The sequence below is a fragment of the Cygnus olor genome, chromosome 1, assembly GCF_009769625.2.
Source record: "Cygnus olor isolate bCygOlo1 chromosome 1, bCygOlo1.pri.v2, whole genome shotgun sequence".
Lineage (NCBI taxonomy): Eukaryota > Metazoa > Chordata > Aves > Anseriformes > Anatidae > Cygnus > Cygnus olor.
The window spans coordinates 46,077,002-46,097,539 of NC_049169.1; the positions used below are offsets into that span (position 1 = coordinate 46,077,002).

At 36.6% G+C, this 20,538-nt stretch overlaps 1 protein-coding gene across 1 annotated transcript in view; it reads left to right on the top strand.

Annotated features, from left to right (window-relative positions):
• Positions 1 to 20,538, top strand: part of LOC121063868 (ankyrin repeat and sterile alpha motif domain-containing protein 1B-like) — a 269,342-nt gene that overhangs the window by 166,807 nt on the left and 81,997 nt on the right. The window contains exon 12 of the mRNA XM_040544776.1: positions 7,329 to 7,509. Coding sequence (XP_040400710.1) covers positions 7,329 to 7,509 — 181 coding nt within the window. The remainder of the gene's footprint in view (positions 1 to 7,328; positions 7,510 to 20,538) is intronic.

Sequence of the window (20,538 nt, forward strand, 5' to 3'; positions counted from 1 at the left end):
TTCCCTGTGGGTTGGGTCCGGACAGCATATCGGGCCTTCTGTCCCTTTCAGAAGGGAGTCCCCCATGACGATAAGCCTTCTTTCTTTCTTGACAGAAGATGTAGCAATGCGGGGGGGTAGATTGCTTTGCCTTAGGCACCCCTTCCAACCCGGATGGGCTTTCGTCTACATCGTTGTTTTGACTGTCGTGTTCTAGAGCCTCATACCTATTATATAAGGGTAGATGGGAGGGTGAGGTGCGCAGGGAGAGGGCTCGCCTACCACCCCGAGCAGCAACCTGTTTCCATTCCCCCTGCTGGCCTAGGTCCCTTCTTGCTGCCTGATGGGATGGGGTAACTTTTGACTTCTGTGTAGCGGCTGCCTGGTGGGATAGAGGAACCTTTGTTACTTGTGTTGTGGCTTGTGAGTCTGTTTCAGGGAGGGTAGAGTACACTTCCACCAGTCAATTTCCCTCTCTGACTCCCTGGTGCTCCTTAGCCTACTCAGCTCCTTCCGAAGCTCCACCACCAGGCCGAGCAATTCTTCACCCTGGGCACACTTCCCACAGGCATACCCACCGCTGCTGCTGTCGGATACCAACAGAAGACTCAGGCACACCCTGCAGCCCAAGACCTGGATGGCTGTGTGTTTCCCCGAGACCTCTGTCTGAGTAGCCACATCGGTGACTGTGGCTGGAGAGGCCACAAGAGATGTGGAGGCCATGTTTTCCTGCCTGGTGGATACCATGGCTGGGCTCTTCATGAGCAGGTCACAACCACCATTTGGAAAGACCGTCGGAAGAGAGCGGCGAGGGCGCCCCCCCTTCTCGCCCTGCCTTCGCGCACTGCCTCGCCCTGCCCTGACTGAGGCGCCACACCCTGTTTGCCCGTCCTGGTCGCCGCGCTCCTAGTCTCTCGCGCTCCCTAGGGGCTGCCTTTGTACGGCCAGGGAAGGGGCGCTGCTGGCTCCGCCCACGCCTCGTCAGGGCCCTCGCGAGGGCTGCCGAGCCCTGGCGGCTCCCTCGGCTGCTGCGAGCGGCATCGATGCTGGAAAGAAAGCCCTGCCCGCCTCGATCCTCTGCTCCGCTGCAGAACGCATCTGCCCCAGAGCCGATCACCTCGGCGACTGGCTGCAATACCTCTCGTGGCGCAACCTGAGGCCATTTTCTCTAGTCCTGTCACTAGTTATCTGTGAGAAGGGGCTGAACCCCAGCTCCCCACAACTTCCTTTCAGGTAGTTATAGAGGGCAATAAGGTCTCCAATGAGCCTCCTCTTCTCCAGACTAAACAACCCCAATTCCCTCAGCTGCTCCTCACAGGACTTGTGCTCCAGGCCCTTCATCAGCTTCGTAGCCCTTTTCTGGACACGTTCCAGGGCTTCAATGACCTTATTGTTATGAGGGGCCCAAAACTGAACACAGTACTTGAGGTACGGCCTCACCAGAGCAGAGTGCAGATCTGTATAGAGTGCAGATCACCTCCCTGGTCCTGCTGGCTACACTTTTCCTGATACAAGGAATGCCAGGATGCCCTTGGCCTTCATGGCCACCTGGGCACACTGCCAGCTCATATTCAGACGAGCATCAATCAGCACCCCTAGATACTTTTCCTCTGCACAGCTTTCCAGCCACTCTGCCCCAAGTAAGACATTATGTAGGGCAGCTGGAAGTTAGCAGGAACACTGCAGAATTTCTCCTGGGTTTTTGTTTCTCAGTGATTGAATGAGTCACACATCTGTCACTTGTGAGAGTTCTGTACCCCTGTTCGGCATCTGTAAAATGGGTCTAATAACTGCCAGAGTGCAGAGAAGTGTTGTGAGAATTAATTCTGTGAAGACTGTGAAGTAGCTCTGTACACAAATTCCAGATAAGAGAAGGTGGAGTCACAAGCTTGTATTGCAGAGTACTTCAAAGTTGTAGAAATATTTTGATGTTTAATTGGAAATGGAATTGGAAATACGGATATTTAATTGGAGTAAAACTCCCTTTCCTGAATGTTGTGAGAAATATTGAATGATCCTTCTCATGCTCACTTACAAGTCATGCTAGCATACAGAATTTGCATGTAGCTTCCATTCATTGGAGCGGTTAAGTAATGTCTTCCTTGTACATTTAGTAGAAAGGCAATTCAATATGTGTACTTTGATGCCTTTCCTGTTTTTCAGTGTTCTAAGTGGTATCTTTCATTGATATATATTCACTACTGACTTAGCATGAAAATATTCTTATTAGACCTGGTTTGAAAGTTAGTTAAATCTTGTTGTTGCAATATCTTCAAATATTTTTATTGATATATTTTTGCTTTTGCACTGCTGGTGAATTTCTTTGTTAGGGTGATTTGATATGTTTTAGACTGATCTTGGATTTTCTAGGTCTGCGTTAGGACAATTGAAATAATAGTCATCAAGAAACATTTCAAAGTAAACAAAATCAGTCATTAAAGAAATTTACACATAAATTAAATATGTGAATGTAATGAATAAAGAAAACTACTTAAGGACAAATCTGTATGTGGTTATGTAGCATACATATGGGGGTAAAGTTAAGTCATGAGTATGCTATAGATTCACAAGGATTATCTAAGTGCGTACAGACCTTCTCAGTAGTATGAAGCGGATGTGATGACTGACAAAGCCGACTTTGGTACGAAGACTGAAGGAAGCATTCTCTTTGGGACAGAGTTTTGTGTTTGTACAATTTCCACTGCTCTAAAACTTTGACCCCAACTACATTTCCTGGACATTATGGTGTTCTACATAGTAAATGATCTTTTTAGAATTATTCAGGACCTATCTTGACAGATCTTGGTAAATGTAATCTGGGAGTGGCTTTGGCAGATGCAATCCAGGAGGCCAAGGTGCAAGACTCCAGTAAGTGACTTGTTCATTCCTGGCTATAAATTCTGCTAGTAAGACTGGAATTTGGCTCCATATTCTAACAAATGAAGTAAGGTGTCAAGCGTGTCTACATGTGCGCTAGAGGTGGAATTCAACATGGGACTAAAACAGCTGTGCTTTTCTCTCTGTACATAAAAATCTCTGTTTGACTTGGATGTCCAATCTACCATAATGCTCCAGAGAGATGTACGATTCAACACAGTTGCCTAAAAATAGGCATCTAATGTCATTTGAGATGCCATGAAGTTGTGTTTCACATGCATATGGAGGCTGTCAGATATGATATGAAACGTAGGGGAGACCTGCAGTCTTCTGGATGGCTGCTGGAGGCTCAGGTGGGATGCCCCAGAGAATATCCAGTGATGCTAAATGCCTGTATTAAGGCAAGCGAACTAAAATCAAGTTGATTGGGGCGAAGTGAATTGTTCTCTGGGCTCTAATGATTGATGCAGAAAAGTGCCTGCCTGCCGCAATTACCTGCTCCACTGTAGAATGCAACTGCCTCAGAACCGATCACCTGTGGCTGTGAAATGGCAGCAATGCCTGATTTAAATGGCCAGCCACCACCGCTGCTGGCTCTGCCTGTGAGGAAATTGAGGCCCTGGAATATGTCCAGAGAAGGGCTACGAAGCTGGTGAAGGGCCTGGAACACAAGTCTTATGAGGAGCGGCTGAGGGAATTGGGGTTGTTTAGTCTGGAGAAGAGGAGGCTCAGTGGAGACCTTATTGCTCTCTACAACTACCTGAAAGGAAGTTGTGGGGAGCTGGGGGTCAGCCTCTTCTCACAGATAACTAGTGATAGGGCTAGAGGGAATGGCCTCAAGTTGCGCCACGGGAGGCTTAGGTTGGAAACGAGGAGACATTTCTTCTCAGAAAGAGCAGTCAGGCATTGGAACTGGTTGCCCAGTGAAGTGGTGGTGTCACCATCCCTGGGGGTGTTTAAGGAAAGGTTGGACGTGGTGCTTAGGAACATGATTTAGTGGGTGCTTAGGGACATGGTTTAATGATGGTAGGGGGATGGTTGGACCAAATGATCTTGGAGGTCTTTTCCAACCTTAATGATTCTGTGATTCTATGACTGTATTGAGTATATCTCAATTGACTGTAATGGGAGCTTAGTTACCTAGTGTATATGTAAATAGCTATGTTATAAATTTAGTTGTCTGAATCTGTAGCTGAATTTAATCTTAACTGTAGAAAAAAAAAAGTGTGAACTGTAGTTTAGAGAACGAGAAACAGAGGGATGCAATCAACATAAATTGTTTTACTGAGTCTCTATGGCTTATCAACTACACACATATACACAGGCACAAACAGGTGTTATAAGCAATGAGTTTTTGAGGTTAATTCGCTCAGAGAAGAGAAGATCTTTACACAGAATCTGTGCTTAATTGAACCATGTTCCTCACTGAACCACTGCTTACTCCAACACTCCGAAGAAGAAAATGAAAGAGATGCATGTGCCGTTATACGTATCATAAAGAGAAACTGTTAGCTCTCAATAGCAGAATATCATCCTTTCTTGCCTAATCTGATATTTTCAATGTTCTTCTGTGGCTTAACTTTGCACTTGATGAATTTGGGCTCCCAGATATAGTTAGAATATCTTAATGAACCATTAGCATACTTTAACAACAAAACATTTTACTCGACTCAGCAAAGGAGCAAAAGGCTTCTCTAGTTAGCTACAAAAGCTCAGATGTAAGATGCCTCAGTAATTATGTAGAGAAATTACTGGCACATGTTGGCAGATGAACCTTGTTAACTCCAAACAGTAAATCAGAAGTGTTATGCTGCAGCACGCTAGAGCCTGCCTGAGGTTATGTTCAGAACCCTTACATTGGAAAGACATATTAAACTGAGATATGTTGAATTAATAATAATAATGTCAGAGCCCAAAATAATATAGGAAGTATTTTGTGTCACCCAGATCAACAGATGGTCGCATGTTAGCACGAACAAATAGAAAGCATATTTCAGCTTCCATAATTATCTTTTGAAAATCACTATAGACATATTTTAAAATCACTAACCCATGTATCCAGAGAAAATCATGACTACTTATTGATGGACATGTTTTTTAGAAATTAGGAGCATTTGCATACTAAACTGGTCTGTAAAACAAGCTTCAGAATATTTTTTTTTCCTCCAGATACTTCTGCAGGTATTTTTGTCAAACTTTTTAATATGATGGTGGTTTGTAATAGTACAGTAAGGAGTAGTGAAACACCTGATCATCCATAAATTAGCAGAGGGGTATATGATGCATCAGATGCTGTCATTCAGATTCTAAGAAAGTGGCACACAGTTGAGGCAGTGGTTGGAAACCTGACTGGACAAAGGCCAGAGCAGTTGTTTATGTACCTGCTTGGGAAGATTAAGCTGGACCATCCCAGCTGCCCTTTTGGATAAGAACTGTCTCAGTTTAAGAGTAACCAGGATCCTGCACATCATGTTACTTGAAGTGTTTTTCAGCTCAGAAGCTGAATTCCTGCAAAACCACAGAGACACATTGCTTGGAAAAGGGCCAGCAACATTTTTCTAAATTACCAGAGATCTTTTTTGCTTTTAGAAATAATTAAGTCATTGATGAATTTGTTGTCTAGCAAGTGTGCAGTTTAGGTTTAATTAACACGTGAGTATTTTTGGCCTGATAAGAGACTTATTTTGGCTTAGGTCCCAAACAATGACTTTTAACCAGACTCTGATGTTGGAAGCTGGCCTTGTTCACTGAACTCTCCCATGAAATTACTGGCCCTAGGAATCAGCTTTTCAAAGCAAAAAGCTATATTTTATTATTTACAAAAGTAAATTGCCTTAATAGACCATAGATGAGTTCCAGATGAATGCCCGAATTTACCCTTCACAATTTTTATCAGTATGAACAGGACACAGTTAATTCATATGGTGCCCAACACAACTTTAAAAAACAATCAGTGTTATCCAAACCCAAGTCTATTATTTATTTTTTTTGTCAGACATTCCAATAGAAAGTGTACATTTTTAGTGAAGGCAGTCTAGTTCTGTATTTGTAACACAAACATTGTAGCTTTCATAACCTAAAAATGAAATAGACCACAAACAAAATTGAAAATTGCTCCACTGGGATAGATTGTATTTTAATAGGTAGTTCTAACTAAGGAATGGTGAACAGCTTCATGGTCCAAGGAAGATCTCATTGCTCCTGGGAAAATAATTTAGTCTTGACACTAGTAAGTAGCAAATTCTTGATCTTTACAAATGTTCTGTCCTGCTAAGCCTAACATGTTGCAACAAGACAACATGTTTATTCTCTTTCTCTATTAATTTATTTCCAGTTTTAGTTATCTTGGGCAGCAGTTCACAAGATATTTTTCCCTGTCATGCAGGGTAAAATATACAGACAGCTGTACCCCAGGATGCAGGACCTCCTCTATTTTGGAAAAGCCATTTAATGTTTCAGGTCATTGCATCTAAAGCAGCAAGGAGCATCAAGGCTATTTAGTGTGTGAAGCCATATCAGTGCTGCAGGTTAGCAAAACTACTTATCATGATGTTGCAAACCATTAGTGGTCTTTGCCTTGTAGTCTATGACTGAGAGCACTATGGTTATGTCTATATTAATAAGTGCAGTGCAATGGGAACAGATCTGTGGAGTGAAAAAGTTGTTGCTGACCTGATATTCAAACTATATAGATTTCATGGATTTTACTTTGGACTAGCTTTAGCGTAGTCTTATCATCAAAAGGACATAAGGACCTGGAATTATACAATCCTGGAATGTACATTATGGTGTAGGTCCACCCAAAAGGAATGAGTTTCTAATGCTCTGAGGCTGGTCTGCAGTGCAAAGTACAGTCCATTGAGTGGGGTCAATCCAGAAGTTTACTTCAAAAGTACACGCTTGATAGAAACTAGTATAGATGCATTCCATGAAAACTTATTAAGAAAATTTGATTTCCATATATGTTTTTTTTAAGCTGACAATTTTCCCCTAAGCTTTCAGACATTTCAATCTTTGAATACTTAAGGTAGCCCTTCAAAAATTGAATAAACAGTAGAGGGTTGCTTTTGAGTAATGAGTGCTTGGTATTATTTTGTAAATTTCTTTATACAGGCATAAGTAGTCTAATTGTTTTTCAAGATGTATCCAGCAAGGCAGCTGGTGCAGAGCTGCCTTTGTAGCAAAAGATGATTCCAGTTACATATGAGGTTGTAAAGCCTTATTTTGAATTAAATTGATTAGAATTGATACACATTTTTTTTCTAATAAAGATTAATCCAAATTTTGAAAGAAATTATCTTTAATTCACTACAGCTAGTTGATTGAAATTGTTTTTACTAGTATAACCTTTGGGCCAAATAAAAACAGTAAAAAGACAGAAACTCTAAGTAAATTTACTAAATGTCAAGTGATAAAAATTATACATGAATATAAATTCTGTATTTTTTACTCCAAACTTCTTTTTCTTATAGCCCAAGCAGCGCACATCAATAGTATCTTCTCTGGAATTTCACCGAATGAATCACAGCCATGACTACTTCGAAATCAACTCATCCGTTGCCTGTACAAGTTTTATTTCTACTCCTGCAATCAGTCCACCTAATTATTCCTTTGGATCTCTGGAAGACAGCGTTGAAGAGAGAGAACTTACAGGTACAGAAAGAAAGCTTACTTTGCCTATCGACAATAAAACCATAGGTCTGTGGGCTTTTGCTGGAATTGCTGTTGTCTTCAGTAATGAAATACATTTATTATAAATATGCATGATTATTCCTGAATTTTTAATGTTGCTCAACAAAGGGGTCTCATTTAACATGGCCTATAATATTAAAATACACTTGTTCCTGGATGTTGTATTTTGAATAAACCAAACTCTGTTGGTTTGGCAACTTGTTGCTAACTCTTGTTGGCATCTCTCAGATGGCATCTCAAATGCCTAGAATTTAGGTACTGTATGTTTGGAAATTACACTGATTCAGATACTCGTCTACTTCCATCATTGTGTGGTCAGCATATTTAAAATGAATTTAAATTGGAAAAGTTGAATAAGAAATCATTATGTAGACCTCAATAATATATATATATATATATATATATATATATATATAAAGGAAAAAAAAAAAAAAAGAAGCAAAGATTTCTAAGTAGCCTGACTTTTTCCTTTTTCTGCATTAGTAATGGGATTAACTAAAGCAAAACTTATGTGCATTGGCTCTGACAGTAAGAATTGCATAGAATTATAGTGTGATTGTGTCTGTGAGGGTTTTATCTATATATATAGATTTATATAATGAAAACACTTTAAAAAGGATCAAAATCTTTTCTTCTTCACAGAACAGAACTTCAGGAGCAAGAAAGTGTTAATAAACCATGTATTTAGCTACTTCTGTCCCTTCAACCTTCATATGGAAGTTGCTTTATTTAGGTTAAATCTATAGCAGAAGACCCTAGTATTTGGGAATGGTAGTGTACTGAAACAAATGTCTGTGATAGCTAGTTTACCTGACCTGCAGATAGAGTTCTTTCTTTTAAAGGGATACTGTATTTAAGGTATAAATAGATTACTATAAAACAAAAAGCATATGCAAATGTAGAGATTTAGTACAAACTTATTGATAAGCTTCTGTACAATTTTTCTTCAAATGGTGTGAATCCTGTACGTTTCTGGTTGGTAGGGTTTGAAAATTCTGAAATCTGTAGAACTTATTGCTTTTAAATGATCATAAAAATTTAAATTTAAAGGAAAATAAAACTTTATTGTTAAAGAACTGTCTTGAAATAAGCCAAGAATGAGCTTTGTTATGAAGAAAGAGTTAAAACGTCCAGAAAGTATTCATATTTCTTTTCTTGAACAGGCTGTAACATTATCTTTGAAAGTAAAAGAATGTGCCTGATTTCATGATTATTAGCAAAATTTTTCAAGCCTAACTGGAAATAATTAATTTGAATGGTATCTGTGGGTCATTTGGTTCTTTCAATTGGGGGGTTCTGTTTCTGCTGTAAATTTTCTTCAGTAATCACAATTTTATTTCAGGTAGTTTAATGGTACTAAATACATCCTGATTCTTAAAAACAAAATTAAGAAAACTGAAAGAAATTTCATTGGAGTCAGATAAGGAACTTCTCCAGATTTCTGCTGTTGCACAATTCTGTTTAATTTCTTCACAATTTCTGGATTTGTTTTCATTTTGTCTCATTTGATTATATCTACAATGGATTATGTTCAGTAACTTGTAATCACCGCATTTCATATGATCTGAAACTGAACTGTAATCTTATGCTCATTAGAACTGTACTTTTCTAATTTGTGGATGATTTGATTTATGAATTGAGTGGAAGCTAAATTTCCTTTTCTGTCTCTGCCTAGAAAGCTAAGAAAAAATAACAAAGGGAAAATGACTGAAGTTCTGGCCATCTTTTATAACTTTGTCAAGAGTACAATTTACCATAAATAAATCATTAATTTACCATCCGTAAATGAAATATTACAGTAAAAGTGCAGTCCCCCATTCTCAGGTGGCTTATAGCCTAAAATTATTTAAAAAATAGCATCACAGATTAGACACAGTCTTAGTTTGAATGAAAAGACCAAGGCTTTATTTTGCTCGCCATTAAGATCATTTTGATACCTTAATGATAGATGATGCTCTATTTCTGCACGAGATGAAGAATGCTAACTTGTAATGAGAATAGCAAAATCCAGAAAGAACGGAAAAATATTGTCTCTCTTAGAAAAGTTGCTGAGGTTTTTCTCTCACTTGAAAAGCCAAACCTTGAATAATAATGCTCAGCAGGGAGTAGCAGAAGCAGTGTTCTCTACTGTTCTCTTTAACTAGCTGCTGTTTCACTGAATGGTTCCCTGTTCCTTTTCCAGATCTACAGTGACAATTAAATTCTTCATATGTCTTGATTATAATCCTCTGAATTGCCAACTTGTTCTGAAAATTCATGGAAGATATGCATCTTGAAAAAAATTATTTAGTTCAATAATTGAGGATTTGTGTGTATTTGAGTGTTTCCTGTTACATTATATTCTTAGGCATTTATGTGTCTTGGGATTTTTTAAAAAGCATCAGTAAAAGGAAAAAAGATATTTTATCGTACTTCTTGAGCTCAAGGTTCTTCTGCCTGAACACAAAAGAAAAACATACAGAAGGAAGCCGTTTTCATAGTAACTGAAGCTAGTAGTTTTCTGTGGCCTTCCTTGAAACAATCAAAATTCTTGTTACAGGATTTCTAAATCAGGAACTACCATCTAAATAAGGCATTAGTATTTCCCTACTCAGTTTCAGGGTTTTTTATGTTTCCTTCAGGATGAGTGCAGGAGTTGAATACAACAAAATAACGATTCTGTCTAATTCTTAAATCTTCAGCATTTTACATCTACCTCAACAGTTTGCTGACAAAGAAGAATCAATCTCTTGTACCTTTTGGTGAACTAGAGAAAATTCCATTTTAGATTTGGGGATGGCAGTTTTACTTAGTGTGTACTATTCCCTACATCCCCTGAGTTGAAATAGGGATCCTGGTATTCAAGAAGTTTGTTTCTTTCAAGTAGAAAAACACTGAACTCTACAACAACAGCACTATATTATCCTACTGATAGCATATTGCAACATTTTCTGATTAATTAGCTGGAGAACAGTCCATATATGATGGAAATTATGTGCTTTAGCTGTGGGTCAGGTGGCTTTGTCAACAGCAGTGTAAACAAAAATGCCTATATGTATGTTGCTTGCGTGAATGGCAGAAGATACTTTAGTATCAGGTTGCCTGCACTTAAATTTTAAGGGTGAAAAATCTGTTATTTGTTTTGAACATTTTTAATGGGTGGAAGAACCCACAGCAAGTAGACAGAAACTTTCTTACTCCAGTATGTACAAGGTGGACTTTGAATGCAGCTTTGGTATGGTATATATATACATATTTTTACAGCTCTATTTGTGGTAAGAAGATTGACCTTATAGAAGCATTCTAGAATTCAGAGTGAATGATCATGATTTTATAGTGTTGCATTTCACCTCAAGTTGAAGGTCAGTCAATGCAAATATCAGCTACTACCATTAAAATTTCTGTAGTAAAAGTGAGTCCATTTCATTGCACGAGGAAGTTATTACTGCATGTACCTCTGTCATGGTGAGATGCTAATCATTTTCTTGATCATCTAAATGCATGTTTGGCAGGCATTTTGTATGACAACACAAATGAAAAAATAAAGACCTGATAATCAGGTGATGATTTTTATTAGTGAGATGGTCCTCACATTGAACAAAAGTGAAGACCACTAGATGTGCAAGATCATTTACTCCAGAAGAGGGCAGTAAGGGCTTTCAGGGAGATGCCTGTCTAGTTTATACCTCTATGTTTTATTATAGAGCATCCCCAAAGTTCTTTTGAAACTCTAAGTCTTAAAGATCAAAGATGGCAAAATTGTGGACATCTTGGTAATATCAGCTTGGTGCAATCAACACTTGCAGCTGAAGTTGTCACTCTGCTTTTCATTTCTGCTTAATCAGTGAGAATAAAGGATCTTTCTCTAAACTCATATTAACTTTCCTACATCTTCATAGAGTTAATGTAATTGCTTTGTGAAATTGAAAAGACAGTTCTGCATATATTCGTGTTCCGTTTCAGATCAGAAAATAGTCTACAAAGTTCATGTATGCAGCAAAAAATGTAAGCAGTTGTCTGTAATCTCATTGCAATCTGTGTTTTCAGTTCATGAAAATCTCTACATTTTCAGTAAATTCTACATACCATTCATCTGTAAAAGAGCATACAGTTTTTCCCTCATCTTGTTGTAATATCTAGAGGTCCTTACCGAGTTTATTTCTTAGTTACAAAGTCTGTCTCCACTGTCATACCCTAATGCAATTCTTATTGTTTTTACATCTTGTTTTCTGGCTAGTATTAACATTACTTCATTCATCTAAGAAGTCAACATTGCTCCTTAGAACAATCCAGAGCGTACAATTCAAGAATGCAGTCTTTGATATGTAGACTATGATTTTTTTTGTTCTACAAGGAAAAAATATTATTTGAGTCACACATTAGGTTTCTTCAGAAGTATCTTCAGATCTTTCTTTAAAGTAAATTTCTGATCAAATTGTTTTGTCTCACAAGCCTGATATTTATGAAGCAAAACCAGCCCTACACTTAAACATAAGCTTGTGGTTCTTTTTCAAGAGAATCACAATATTCAGCATATTATTGTATTTATTTAAATATGTTGCAAAGAGACAGAAGTATTAGAAACTTGGTTCAGAGGTCTGGTTTAAAATTCCTGGCTATATTTAGTTCCTAGATGCAATCAAACTTTATTCTGCTGGAGGAATGATCCTTTCTGTGACATTATCAAAGCTACTATTTAAACTAGGTCACGTATTTATCAATGCTAGTTTTCTACTCAAATATCTCATTTATTATGATCTGATTTAATAAGATCAAACTGTGATACCTATGTATACTCTTCAAGCATTATTTCTTCAATTATAAGTAGTTGTGGAATTACTAGAAATGAAATACAAAATGAAGGGAATGCAAAGAAAAAAGAAAATACCTTTCATTGCTAGAGGGGAATTTTATGTGTCTTTCTCTGTTGACAATCCCTTAGTAATTACCAAGAGAACTTCATGGTATTCCAGTGACAGAAAAAGGGGAAAATATTACCATGTAATAAAGTAAACATAGTCAACAAATGCTGGTAAATAAAGCATTCCCCTCTTCTACATATGGACACTTCCAGGTAGAGAGCATCTCAAACAAACAAACAAACAACTCCAGATGAAATGCCTGAGAAGGTCAAATTTAGGGCCTCTTTTCTCTGTATTTTTTCATTTTCTTCATCATGTTCTTGCTTACAAGATTACAATACACCAAAATCTGGTAAGACATTCTTTAAACCAAGGTAACCTGAGCCTTCATTTTTAAGATTATCCCTTTTCTTCCTGTCAATTTTTAATCAAGTTCAACTGAGTGCAATTAGTGTGAAGTAATAGAGCTATTCCAGGAACTGCTACTTGGAATTGTACTTGGTACGGTCTCAAACCATTTCTTTTATGTCCCCCTAAAGCTGTCCAGCATATGTAGCCTGTTACAGTCTCCTTATGTTGCCCTTCTTTTTGCTGCTTCTAATTCCAGCATCTTCTTTGCACAGTTATACAAGGCAAAGATACAGTCTATTCCATGGGAATAGAGAAATGTAGGATTAATTAATACTATAAACTTTTATTTGTCAACCAGATTCATAATAACTTGCTTCACAAAGTTCATTGCAATTATAGCTCAGTGTTACAAGGAATGTGTTCACCACAGAGTGTATAACATCCAAAAATCTGATAGCAGTGGTACCTGGAAAGCTGTAGATGAAGTTGACTCCGGTGGTTCCATCTGAAAACAATATGTCTTTTTGCAAGAAACTGATCTTTTGTACTAGTGATTGCATGAAAATTTAGATACAATTCTAACTGACCTAAATTCCATCCCACCTGAACTTCAAAATAGTCTTGCTGGAGAAAGTTATATTTTTCCAATCTAACTTCATGATTGTGTTACCGAGCTCTTCCGTAATTACAATACACTGTTATCTTTCAGTCTTTTCTCAGGCTTAAATGAATTATCTAGACTAAACCCTCTTAGCAAATGTTAGTTTGAAGCTGCTTTCCAAACATACTATCTTCTATGTCACTAACTATGTGGATATTCTGATCACTAAGTTGTTACTAAACTAATATGAAAATAAAAGAATTTGAAGAAGGCATATTGAAGGAAAAAAACTGCAGACGGGACCTCTAAGTCCTGCTGTCAGAAATAGCATTGGATGTGTTAGTAAAATAAGAAGTGACATGAACAGTTTATCTCTATTCAAATCAACTTCTGAACCATCTGACCCCATGTGGATAAGCATGTATGGAGCAATGTGTATCTGTCTTTTATTCAAATGACTGTCCTTTAGAGGATTTGTTCCTTTCCCCCATATTTGCTTTTTCTGAATAAAGCTAATTAGCAATTAAATGTTGACAATAAGGGAAACAAACACTATATAATAAGTGGAATGCAGTTACTAATTTTGGAAACCTAAGTTCTTGGGCCTCAAAATGGCAAACAGGGAGGTAGGAAATACAGCAATGCTGTGATGATGCTGGAAATGAGAATTTCTTAGAGACTGTCTTAAAATAGGGGAATATTTCCCTCAGGATCCCTAGGAACAGGTGGTTTCAGGTCACTTCTTTGACTCTGTTTTTCCCTTAAAGTAAAATCATAAAGTAATGTATGCTTGCTTGGCTACATGTCTATTTGCACTATTAAAAATATGTTACATAGCATTGAGTTGTACACATCCCCTTTTCTTTGTAAGATGACAGAACAGAAATGTAACAGTGGTTCATCATACTATAAAATGTTTTTTTTTTTTTTTTTTTTTTTTTTTTTCTGAAAGAACATTGAATATTACAACAGTAAACCTATAAAAAAAGTTTTAAAGAGCTCATTTGGAGCTTCTTCTCCCTTCCAGAATGTTTCTAACTTATAGAAAGTTTTCTGTTCAACAGCTGTATTTCTGAGGCCTATATGAGATGATTAGAATGGAAGGAACTAGCAAAAAAAAGTGTCTTTTAAAAAAAATAATAATTTTTAGTCCTCTGAGCATACGTAGTGAGTTGCAGTTAAGAAAATAATAATAATAATAATAACAAAGTTTTATCTGTATTTCTGTATTGTATACCAACCAGTAAGGTAAAGCTTTTATTTGTTTTCTCTTCTTCTAAGTCCATTCTGAAGCGAAAGACAATTTCTGTTTCTCTTTCTTACTGTCTGTGTGTCTAACTCAACTATATGTTTGTGAATTTAATATTTTGGTATGAAACAGAAATAGCTAAAAATAAAATGTACAAGTCTCACACAACTCAATTTAATTCAAACATAATCAGAATTTTAAAGTTGATTATCAATATCTATCAAAAGTATTTTTGATGTTAAGACATGTAGATGTCCGCTAGGTGTAAAGTTTGGAGCAAGTTTGCATTTTAGTTGTTACTCTTAATCTGGTTTGTTTTTCAGCAGCAACCTATTCATTTGGTTTAGATGATAACAAACTAATTTTTCTAAAAATCTGTAGCACTCTCTATAAATTTTGTTCCTTTTGAGTTTGTTGCATACATGAAATGTAGATAATAGTGAACTTTTCTATGTATTACCTGTAAGTGGAGCTGGTTCAGTAATCAGAAAAAGAAGTTAAATTTCATCGGTGTAACTTGATTACGTTTTAGTGCAATTTGAGAGGAATTTCAGGTCTGTACGCAACTGCTTATACGCAATTTTTGATATGATGCAAGAGGAGAGATACGTAGTGATAGTTTAATGAATTTAAGATTTTAATCTGAAAAGTATGCTAAAAGCATTACTTTACATTGTAAATAAAACATGTTCTATTGTGTCTGTTGAGTGCCTTTCAAGGAAAAAAAAAAGTTAAGCTACTAATTTAAGTACCCTCATTGGTGTCATGCAGATGACACCAAGTTGGGTGGGAGAGTTCATCTGCTTGAGGGTAAGAAGGGTCTACCAAGGGATCCGGATAGGCTGGACCAATGGACCAAGGGCAACTGTATGATGTTCAACAAGGCCAAGTGCCAGGTCTTACACCTGGGACACAACAACCTCATGCAACGCTACAAGCTGGGGAAAGAGTGGCTGGAAAGCTGCCTGGTGGAAAGGCACCTGGGGGTATTGGTCAATAGCTGGCTGAATATGAGCCAGCAGTGTGCTCAGGTGGCCAAGAAGGCCAACAGCATCCTGGCTTGTATCAGAAACAGCAAGGCCAGCAGGACTAGGCAGGTGATTGTCCCCCTGTATTCAGCTCTGGTGAGGCTGCACTTTGAATACTGTGTTCAGTTTTCGGCCCCTCACTACAAGAAGGGCATTGAGGTGCTGGAGTGTGTCCAAAGAAAGGCAACAAAACTGGTGAAGGGTCTATAAAACAAGTCTTATGAGGAGAAATTGAGGGAACTGAGGTTATTTAGCCTACAGAAAAGAAGGCTTAGGGGAGATCTCATTGCTCTCTATAACTACCTCAAAGGAGACTGTAGCAGGGTAGTGATTGGTCTCTTCTCCCAAACAACAAGTGATAGAACAAGAGGAAATGGCCTCAAGTTGCGCTAGGGAGGTCTAGGTTGGATATTAGGAAAAAAAAAGTCACTGAAAGGGTTGTGAAGCATTTGAGCAGACTACCCAGGGAAGTAGTTGAGTCACCATCCATGAAGGTCTTCAAAAGATGTGTATATGTGGAGCTTAGGGACATGGTTTAGTGGTGTACTTGACAGTGCTAGGATAACGGTTGTACTTGATGATCTTGGAGGTCTTTTCCAACATAAATGATTCTATGATTCTGTGCATCTTCTGCTTTTCCTTCCTTGCTATCCAGTTGTAATGCTACTATTATTTGCTGTAATAATTCTCTCTTTTTATGTTTTTTTACAACATAAACAACATTGTTGTTTTATTTTAGTGGGAAAACAAGCTTTCTATACCCTTGGTGAATATCCAACAAATAGGGTAGAGACAGTCTCACTCATTAACTAATTAACTATGTATTTTATAACCAGTTCTAGTTGAACATGTAAAAGAGACACATATGAGAGTATTATGCAGTTGGTAGCATCGTTACAGAAAATGAAAGTTTGATATCATTTAATGAAAGATAAAATTGAATCCAGATTTCCCTCATTCTGGAATAGCTACTATGCTTTTAAGTGGAGACGACACCATGCATTCCAGAATTTTGAATGAAGCATTGAAAATCAATTTTTCAGCAGAAACTGGTTGATAAATCAGAGCCACTTCTGACTGATTTCAGGATGAATGAATAGATCTTTCTGTAAACCTGGGTGAAATATTTTCATCTAGTTTTTTTGTTTGTGTTTGTTTTCAAATTCAAAAACATACTGAAAAATTTGAAAAATTTAAAAAATATGCCTCATTCTCAGGTGAAGTGTAACTTTCTAAACTTTGGTAGAAATAAATAATTGCATAAATTCAGGATAAAAATTGTGGCCTGGACGGTGACTCTTTAGAAAAGAATCTGAGGGGTCATAACTTGTAAGTTAATCACATCATGTCTTGCAAATTAAAGTTATCAAGGGGTTTATTTGAAAATACATAAACTACTATAAATTATGGACTTGGTCATGTAAGTTCTGTTTACGAATGTTCATGTTGTATTTCAAGTCATAGCATAGTTCTAATTGTAGAGTTGTATTAATTCAAAGTGGTTATTTATTTATTTCTAATTGTTACATAGTAAGAGACTCATTTTCTTCTTAGAAGTACACAGAGGGTACTGTTCTCTGAGAGTTTTGACTTGTTTAGATGAGGAAGATAGGGATAGATGGTGAAGTCTGGGGAAGATACAAAGCTGTACTCTGAAAAAATCTGTGAAAACTGCTTGAGACCTAATTGAATAAATTCTCATAGGTTTAATAAAACCAAAAAGACATAAAATAAAAGCATTATAAATATTGGCCTGTGTAACAGTAAAGTTTTATCTACCCTGTATTATGTTTGACAATAACCAAATACGAATGCCTTGGGAAACGCGTAATTGAAAAAAAAATTCATAGTGACACTTCTTCACAATGTTGTTACACCCTTCAACTATTTGCAGACCAATGGCCTCATAAGCAGTAGATGTTTCCTATGTAGTAAGTACCCTTAGCAGATTTATGTTCTGTGGATTTTTCCATTCTCCTTTGAACCAATGTATAATTTTTGCACCCACAAGAAGTTATTGCAAGGAGTTCCATATTTAACTAAGCATCTAGTCCCCATAAGGCATTTGTCCCTTTTAATTCCAATCACTTAAAATCACAAAAACTGAAGATTTAGTCCACTGCTGATGTTATATAGCTTTCATTTGTGTGACTTGGAACTGAAAGACTATGACACCAGCTGATGGCAGTTGTCTGCATGTCAGCAGCACCATTCATAGAACTAAGATTTGTCATTCATAGAATTAAAATTCTTAATTCCTTCAACATAGAATAATTTTCTTCTGGATCATAGCTTTTTTTTTCCTTTTCTTTTCTTTTTTTTATTCTAGTTAGAGATATTATTTTTCTCATATCAGGAAAAGTCCTTTGTTAAATCATTTGAAAGAAAAGTCTTATTCTCACTTTTGTTGATGTTTGCTTATTAGACTTCTATATTTGTGTAGAGCTTATTAGTGGTTATTTACTGTTTGTAAATTTACAAAAATGAAAGCACTGAGCACATACTCTGTAGAGGCATTATTTATATATTTTATTTCTTTGTATTTATCATGATGAAGTGTGCTATTAAGAAAAAACTCTAGGTCCATCTTGTACAAATCATAAAGAAGAATATTATCCATCTCCCAAGGATGTTATTTTTAAAAGATATTTTAAAAAGAATGTTAGTGACCATATGTATCTCTGGCAGGATTCTCTGTAGTCCTCCCTCCCCAGCATCCATATTGGCACTAGTACACATCTCCAGTGTTATCAAACAAATCAAACACAGAGTTCTGCGTAATCTTACCAAGGAGCTTGTTACTGTTGTTGACATTTGTAATGCTAGCTGCAGTATTTATTTATTTTTTTAAAATGCACTTAATGACTTGTAGCTTTGATCCATGATCCTAAGATCAGTCAAGCTTTAAGTGGCTTGACTTTATGTGTAGAGAAGTATGTCTTTGCACAACTGCATTCAGGTCTTAATTTGTGAAGAGAAAACCTCCATGCAAAACCTCAAGCTATATGTGAAAACCCAAACAAGTACCAAAAAAAAAAAAAAAATTCATTGTAGCATTTATAGTACCACTCTAATTAAAATCTAGTTTAGTTTAAATTCAACGTAGTTGCATTTTCTTGCACCCACTATGTCTGATTTTTTTATTCAAGTTTTTCTTTTTTGCTTTCCCTTCCTGAGTAATGTACTCCCCTTCAGAGCTTACTGTACTCTAATAAACCCCACAGGCAAAAAAAAAAAAAAAAAAAAAAGACAACAACGATATTATTGCAAGTCTGTGGAACTTAGAGTAGCCCTGATCTGCCTAGATATGCATGTATGTGTTGTGAGGAGAAGCTTACTTTGGACAGTGTGTTATTTACTCAGAAGTACTCAGTGAATTTAGGCATGAGTTGTGTTTTTGTGGCTTGAGAAGTTAACTAGTCCTAGCCTGATCTGTTGAATCTTCATGCTACAAAAAATGTTAAATTAATCTACTTTACAGGGGGATAGAGCTATCTCCTACTGTTCCTTACCACCCATATAGGAGTGCTAAGAATATACTCATGGCCTATAAGAGTTACTACGCAGTTACTATAAGAGCACTGATGATCAAGTGACTTGTTTCTCAATACCATGTATCTAAACTGTGAAAATGGTGCGGGAATATCACCTAATCTTATTTAAAGATAAGGTGAGCAGCACCAAGGGGCTAAGTGCCTTGCATAATTTTTTAAGAAAAATTTTTGAAAAGACCTTTTTTGAGTTCCAATCAAGTGTCATAATCAGACACGCGTATTTCAGGAAATAATCAAACATGATTTCAGGAAATTCTGAACTGTTACATATTCTTTCCCTCAGAAACATTCTTCCACAGTATAGCAGCAACTGGTACATCCCTATAGCAACCGTAGCCATGGGGAATTTTTTTTGTCTCTAGCAGTGAAAGCAAACCACTATCAAAAAATGTAGTATATACTATATCCAAGCAAGAATATCATATGACAGTGATTGCCTGAAATCTTGATCAAGTATACACACTTAATGCGTATTTTAGATTTTTAATTTTTTAAATGACATCTCTTTTAAGTTTTATAATGTCATGTATTCTGGTCTAGACTACACTTCCTTTATTACTCCATGGGTGACATTGGGTTGCACTACATAAGTAATCAACACAATTAGAAAGTATAATATAGTTGTTTCCTTTATTCACTTTCTGTTATTTAAATAATCACAGGTGATTATTCCTTGAATCATATTATAACTTCTCATTATAGATACATATTGTGTTATGTTTTCCTAATGGGAGTTTATTTCCTTTTCTGGGAGCTATATGCACTCTTGTTAGGACTTATAAGCAAACTCGCTTATTTTATGAGCTTTCCTTCCTATCTTCTCTTTTGTGTCACAACCACGAAGACCCCTTATGCTACTAAAAAACATATTCATATATTGATACTCAACTACAGTAATTTCAACCAATGAAAATACATCCATCAATCTGTATATAAATAAGCTCCACTTCAACAACAGAGAAAACATCTTGTACATTTAGCATCTTATCTGTAAGCAAATTAAACTTAAATAAATAATTGCCAAGTACTGTAATTAAAAAATAGTATTAAGAAAAAATATGGAAAACAGTAAAAGAACATTAACTATTTTGTACATCTATTAGTCTTTCTAGTCCTACATCTGATAACCCAAGGATAATGACAGTGTTGATACAGAAAAAAAATATTTTTGTGTTTCTGAGCAAATAAATGTTCATCTAATAGAAATTTGTTCCTTAGCATTCATTATACCCCTCATTTAGTCCATGAAAACTTGTGATATAAGCCTGAAATAAACTAAACATATGGCAGTAGGTCCAGTGGTTGTCTTAAGTAAATGTCAGTGGTATGATTATACTAACATCTGGTGGAAAATTTAAAAGTATTT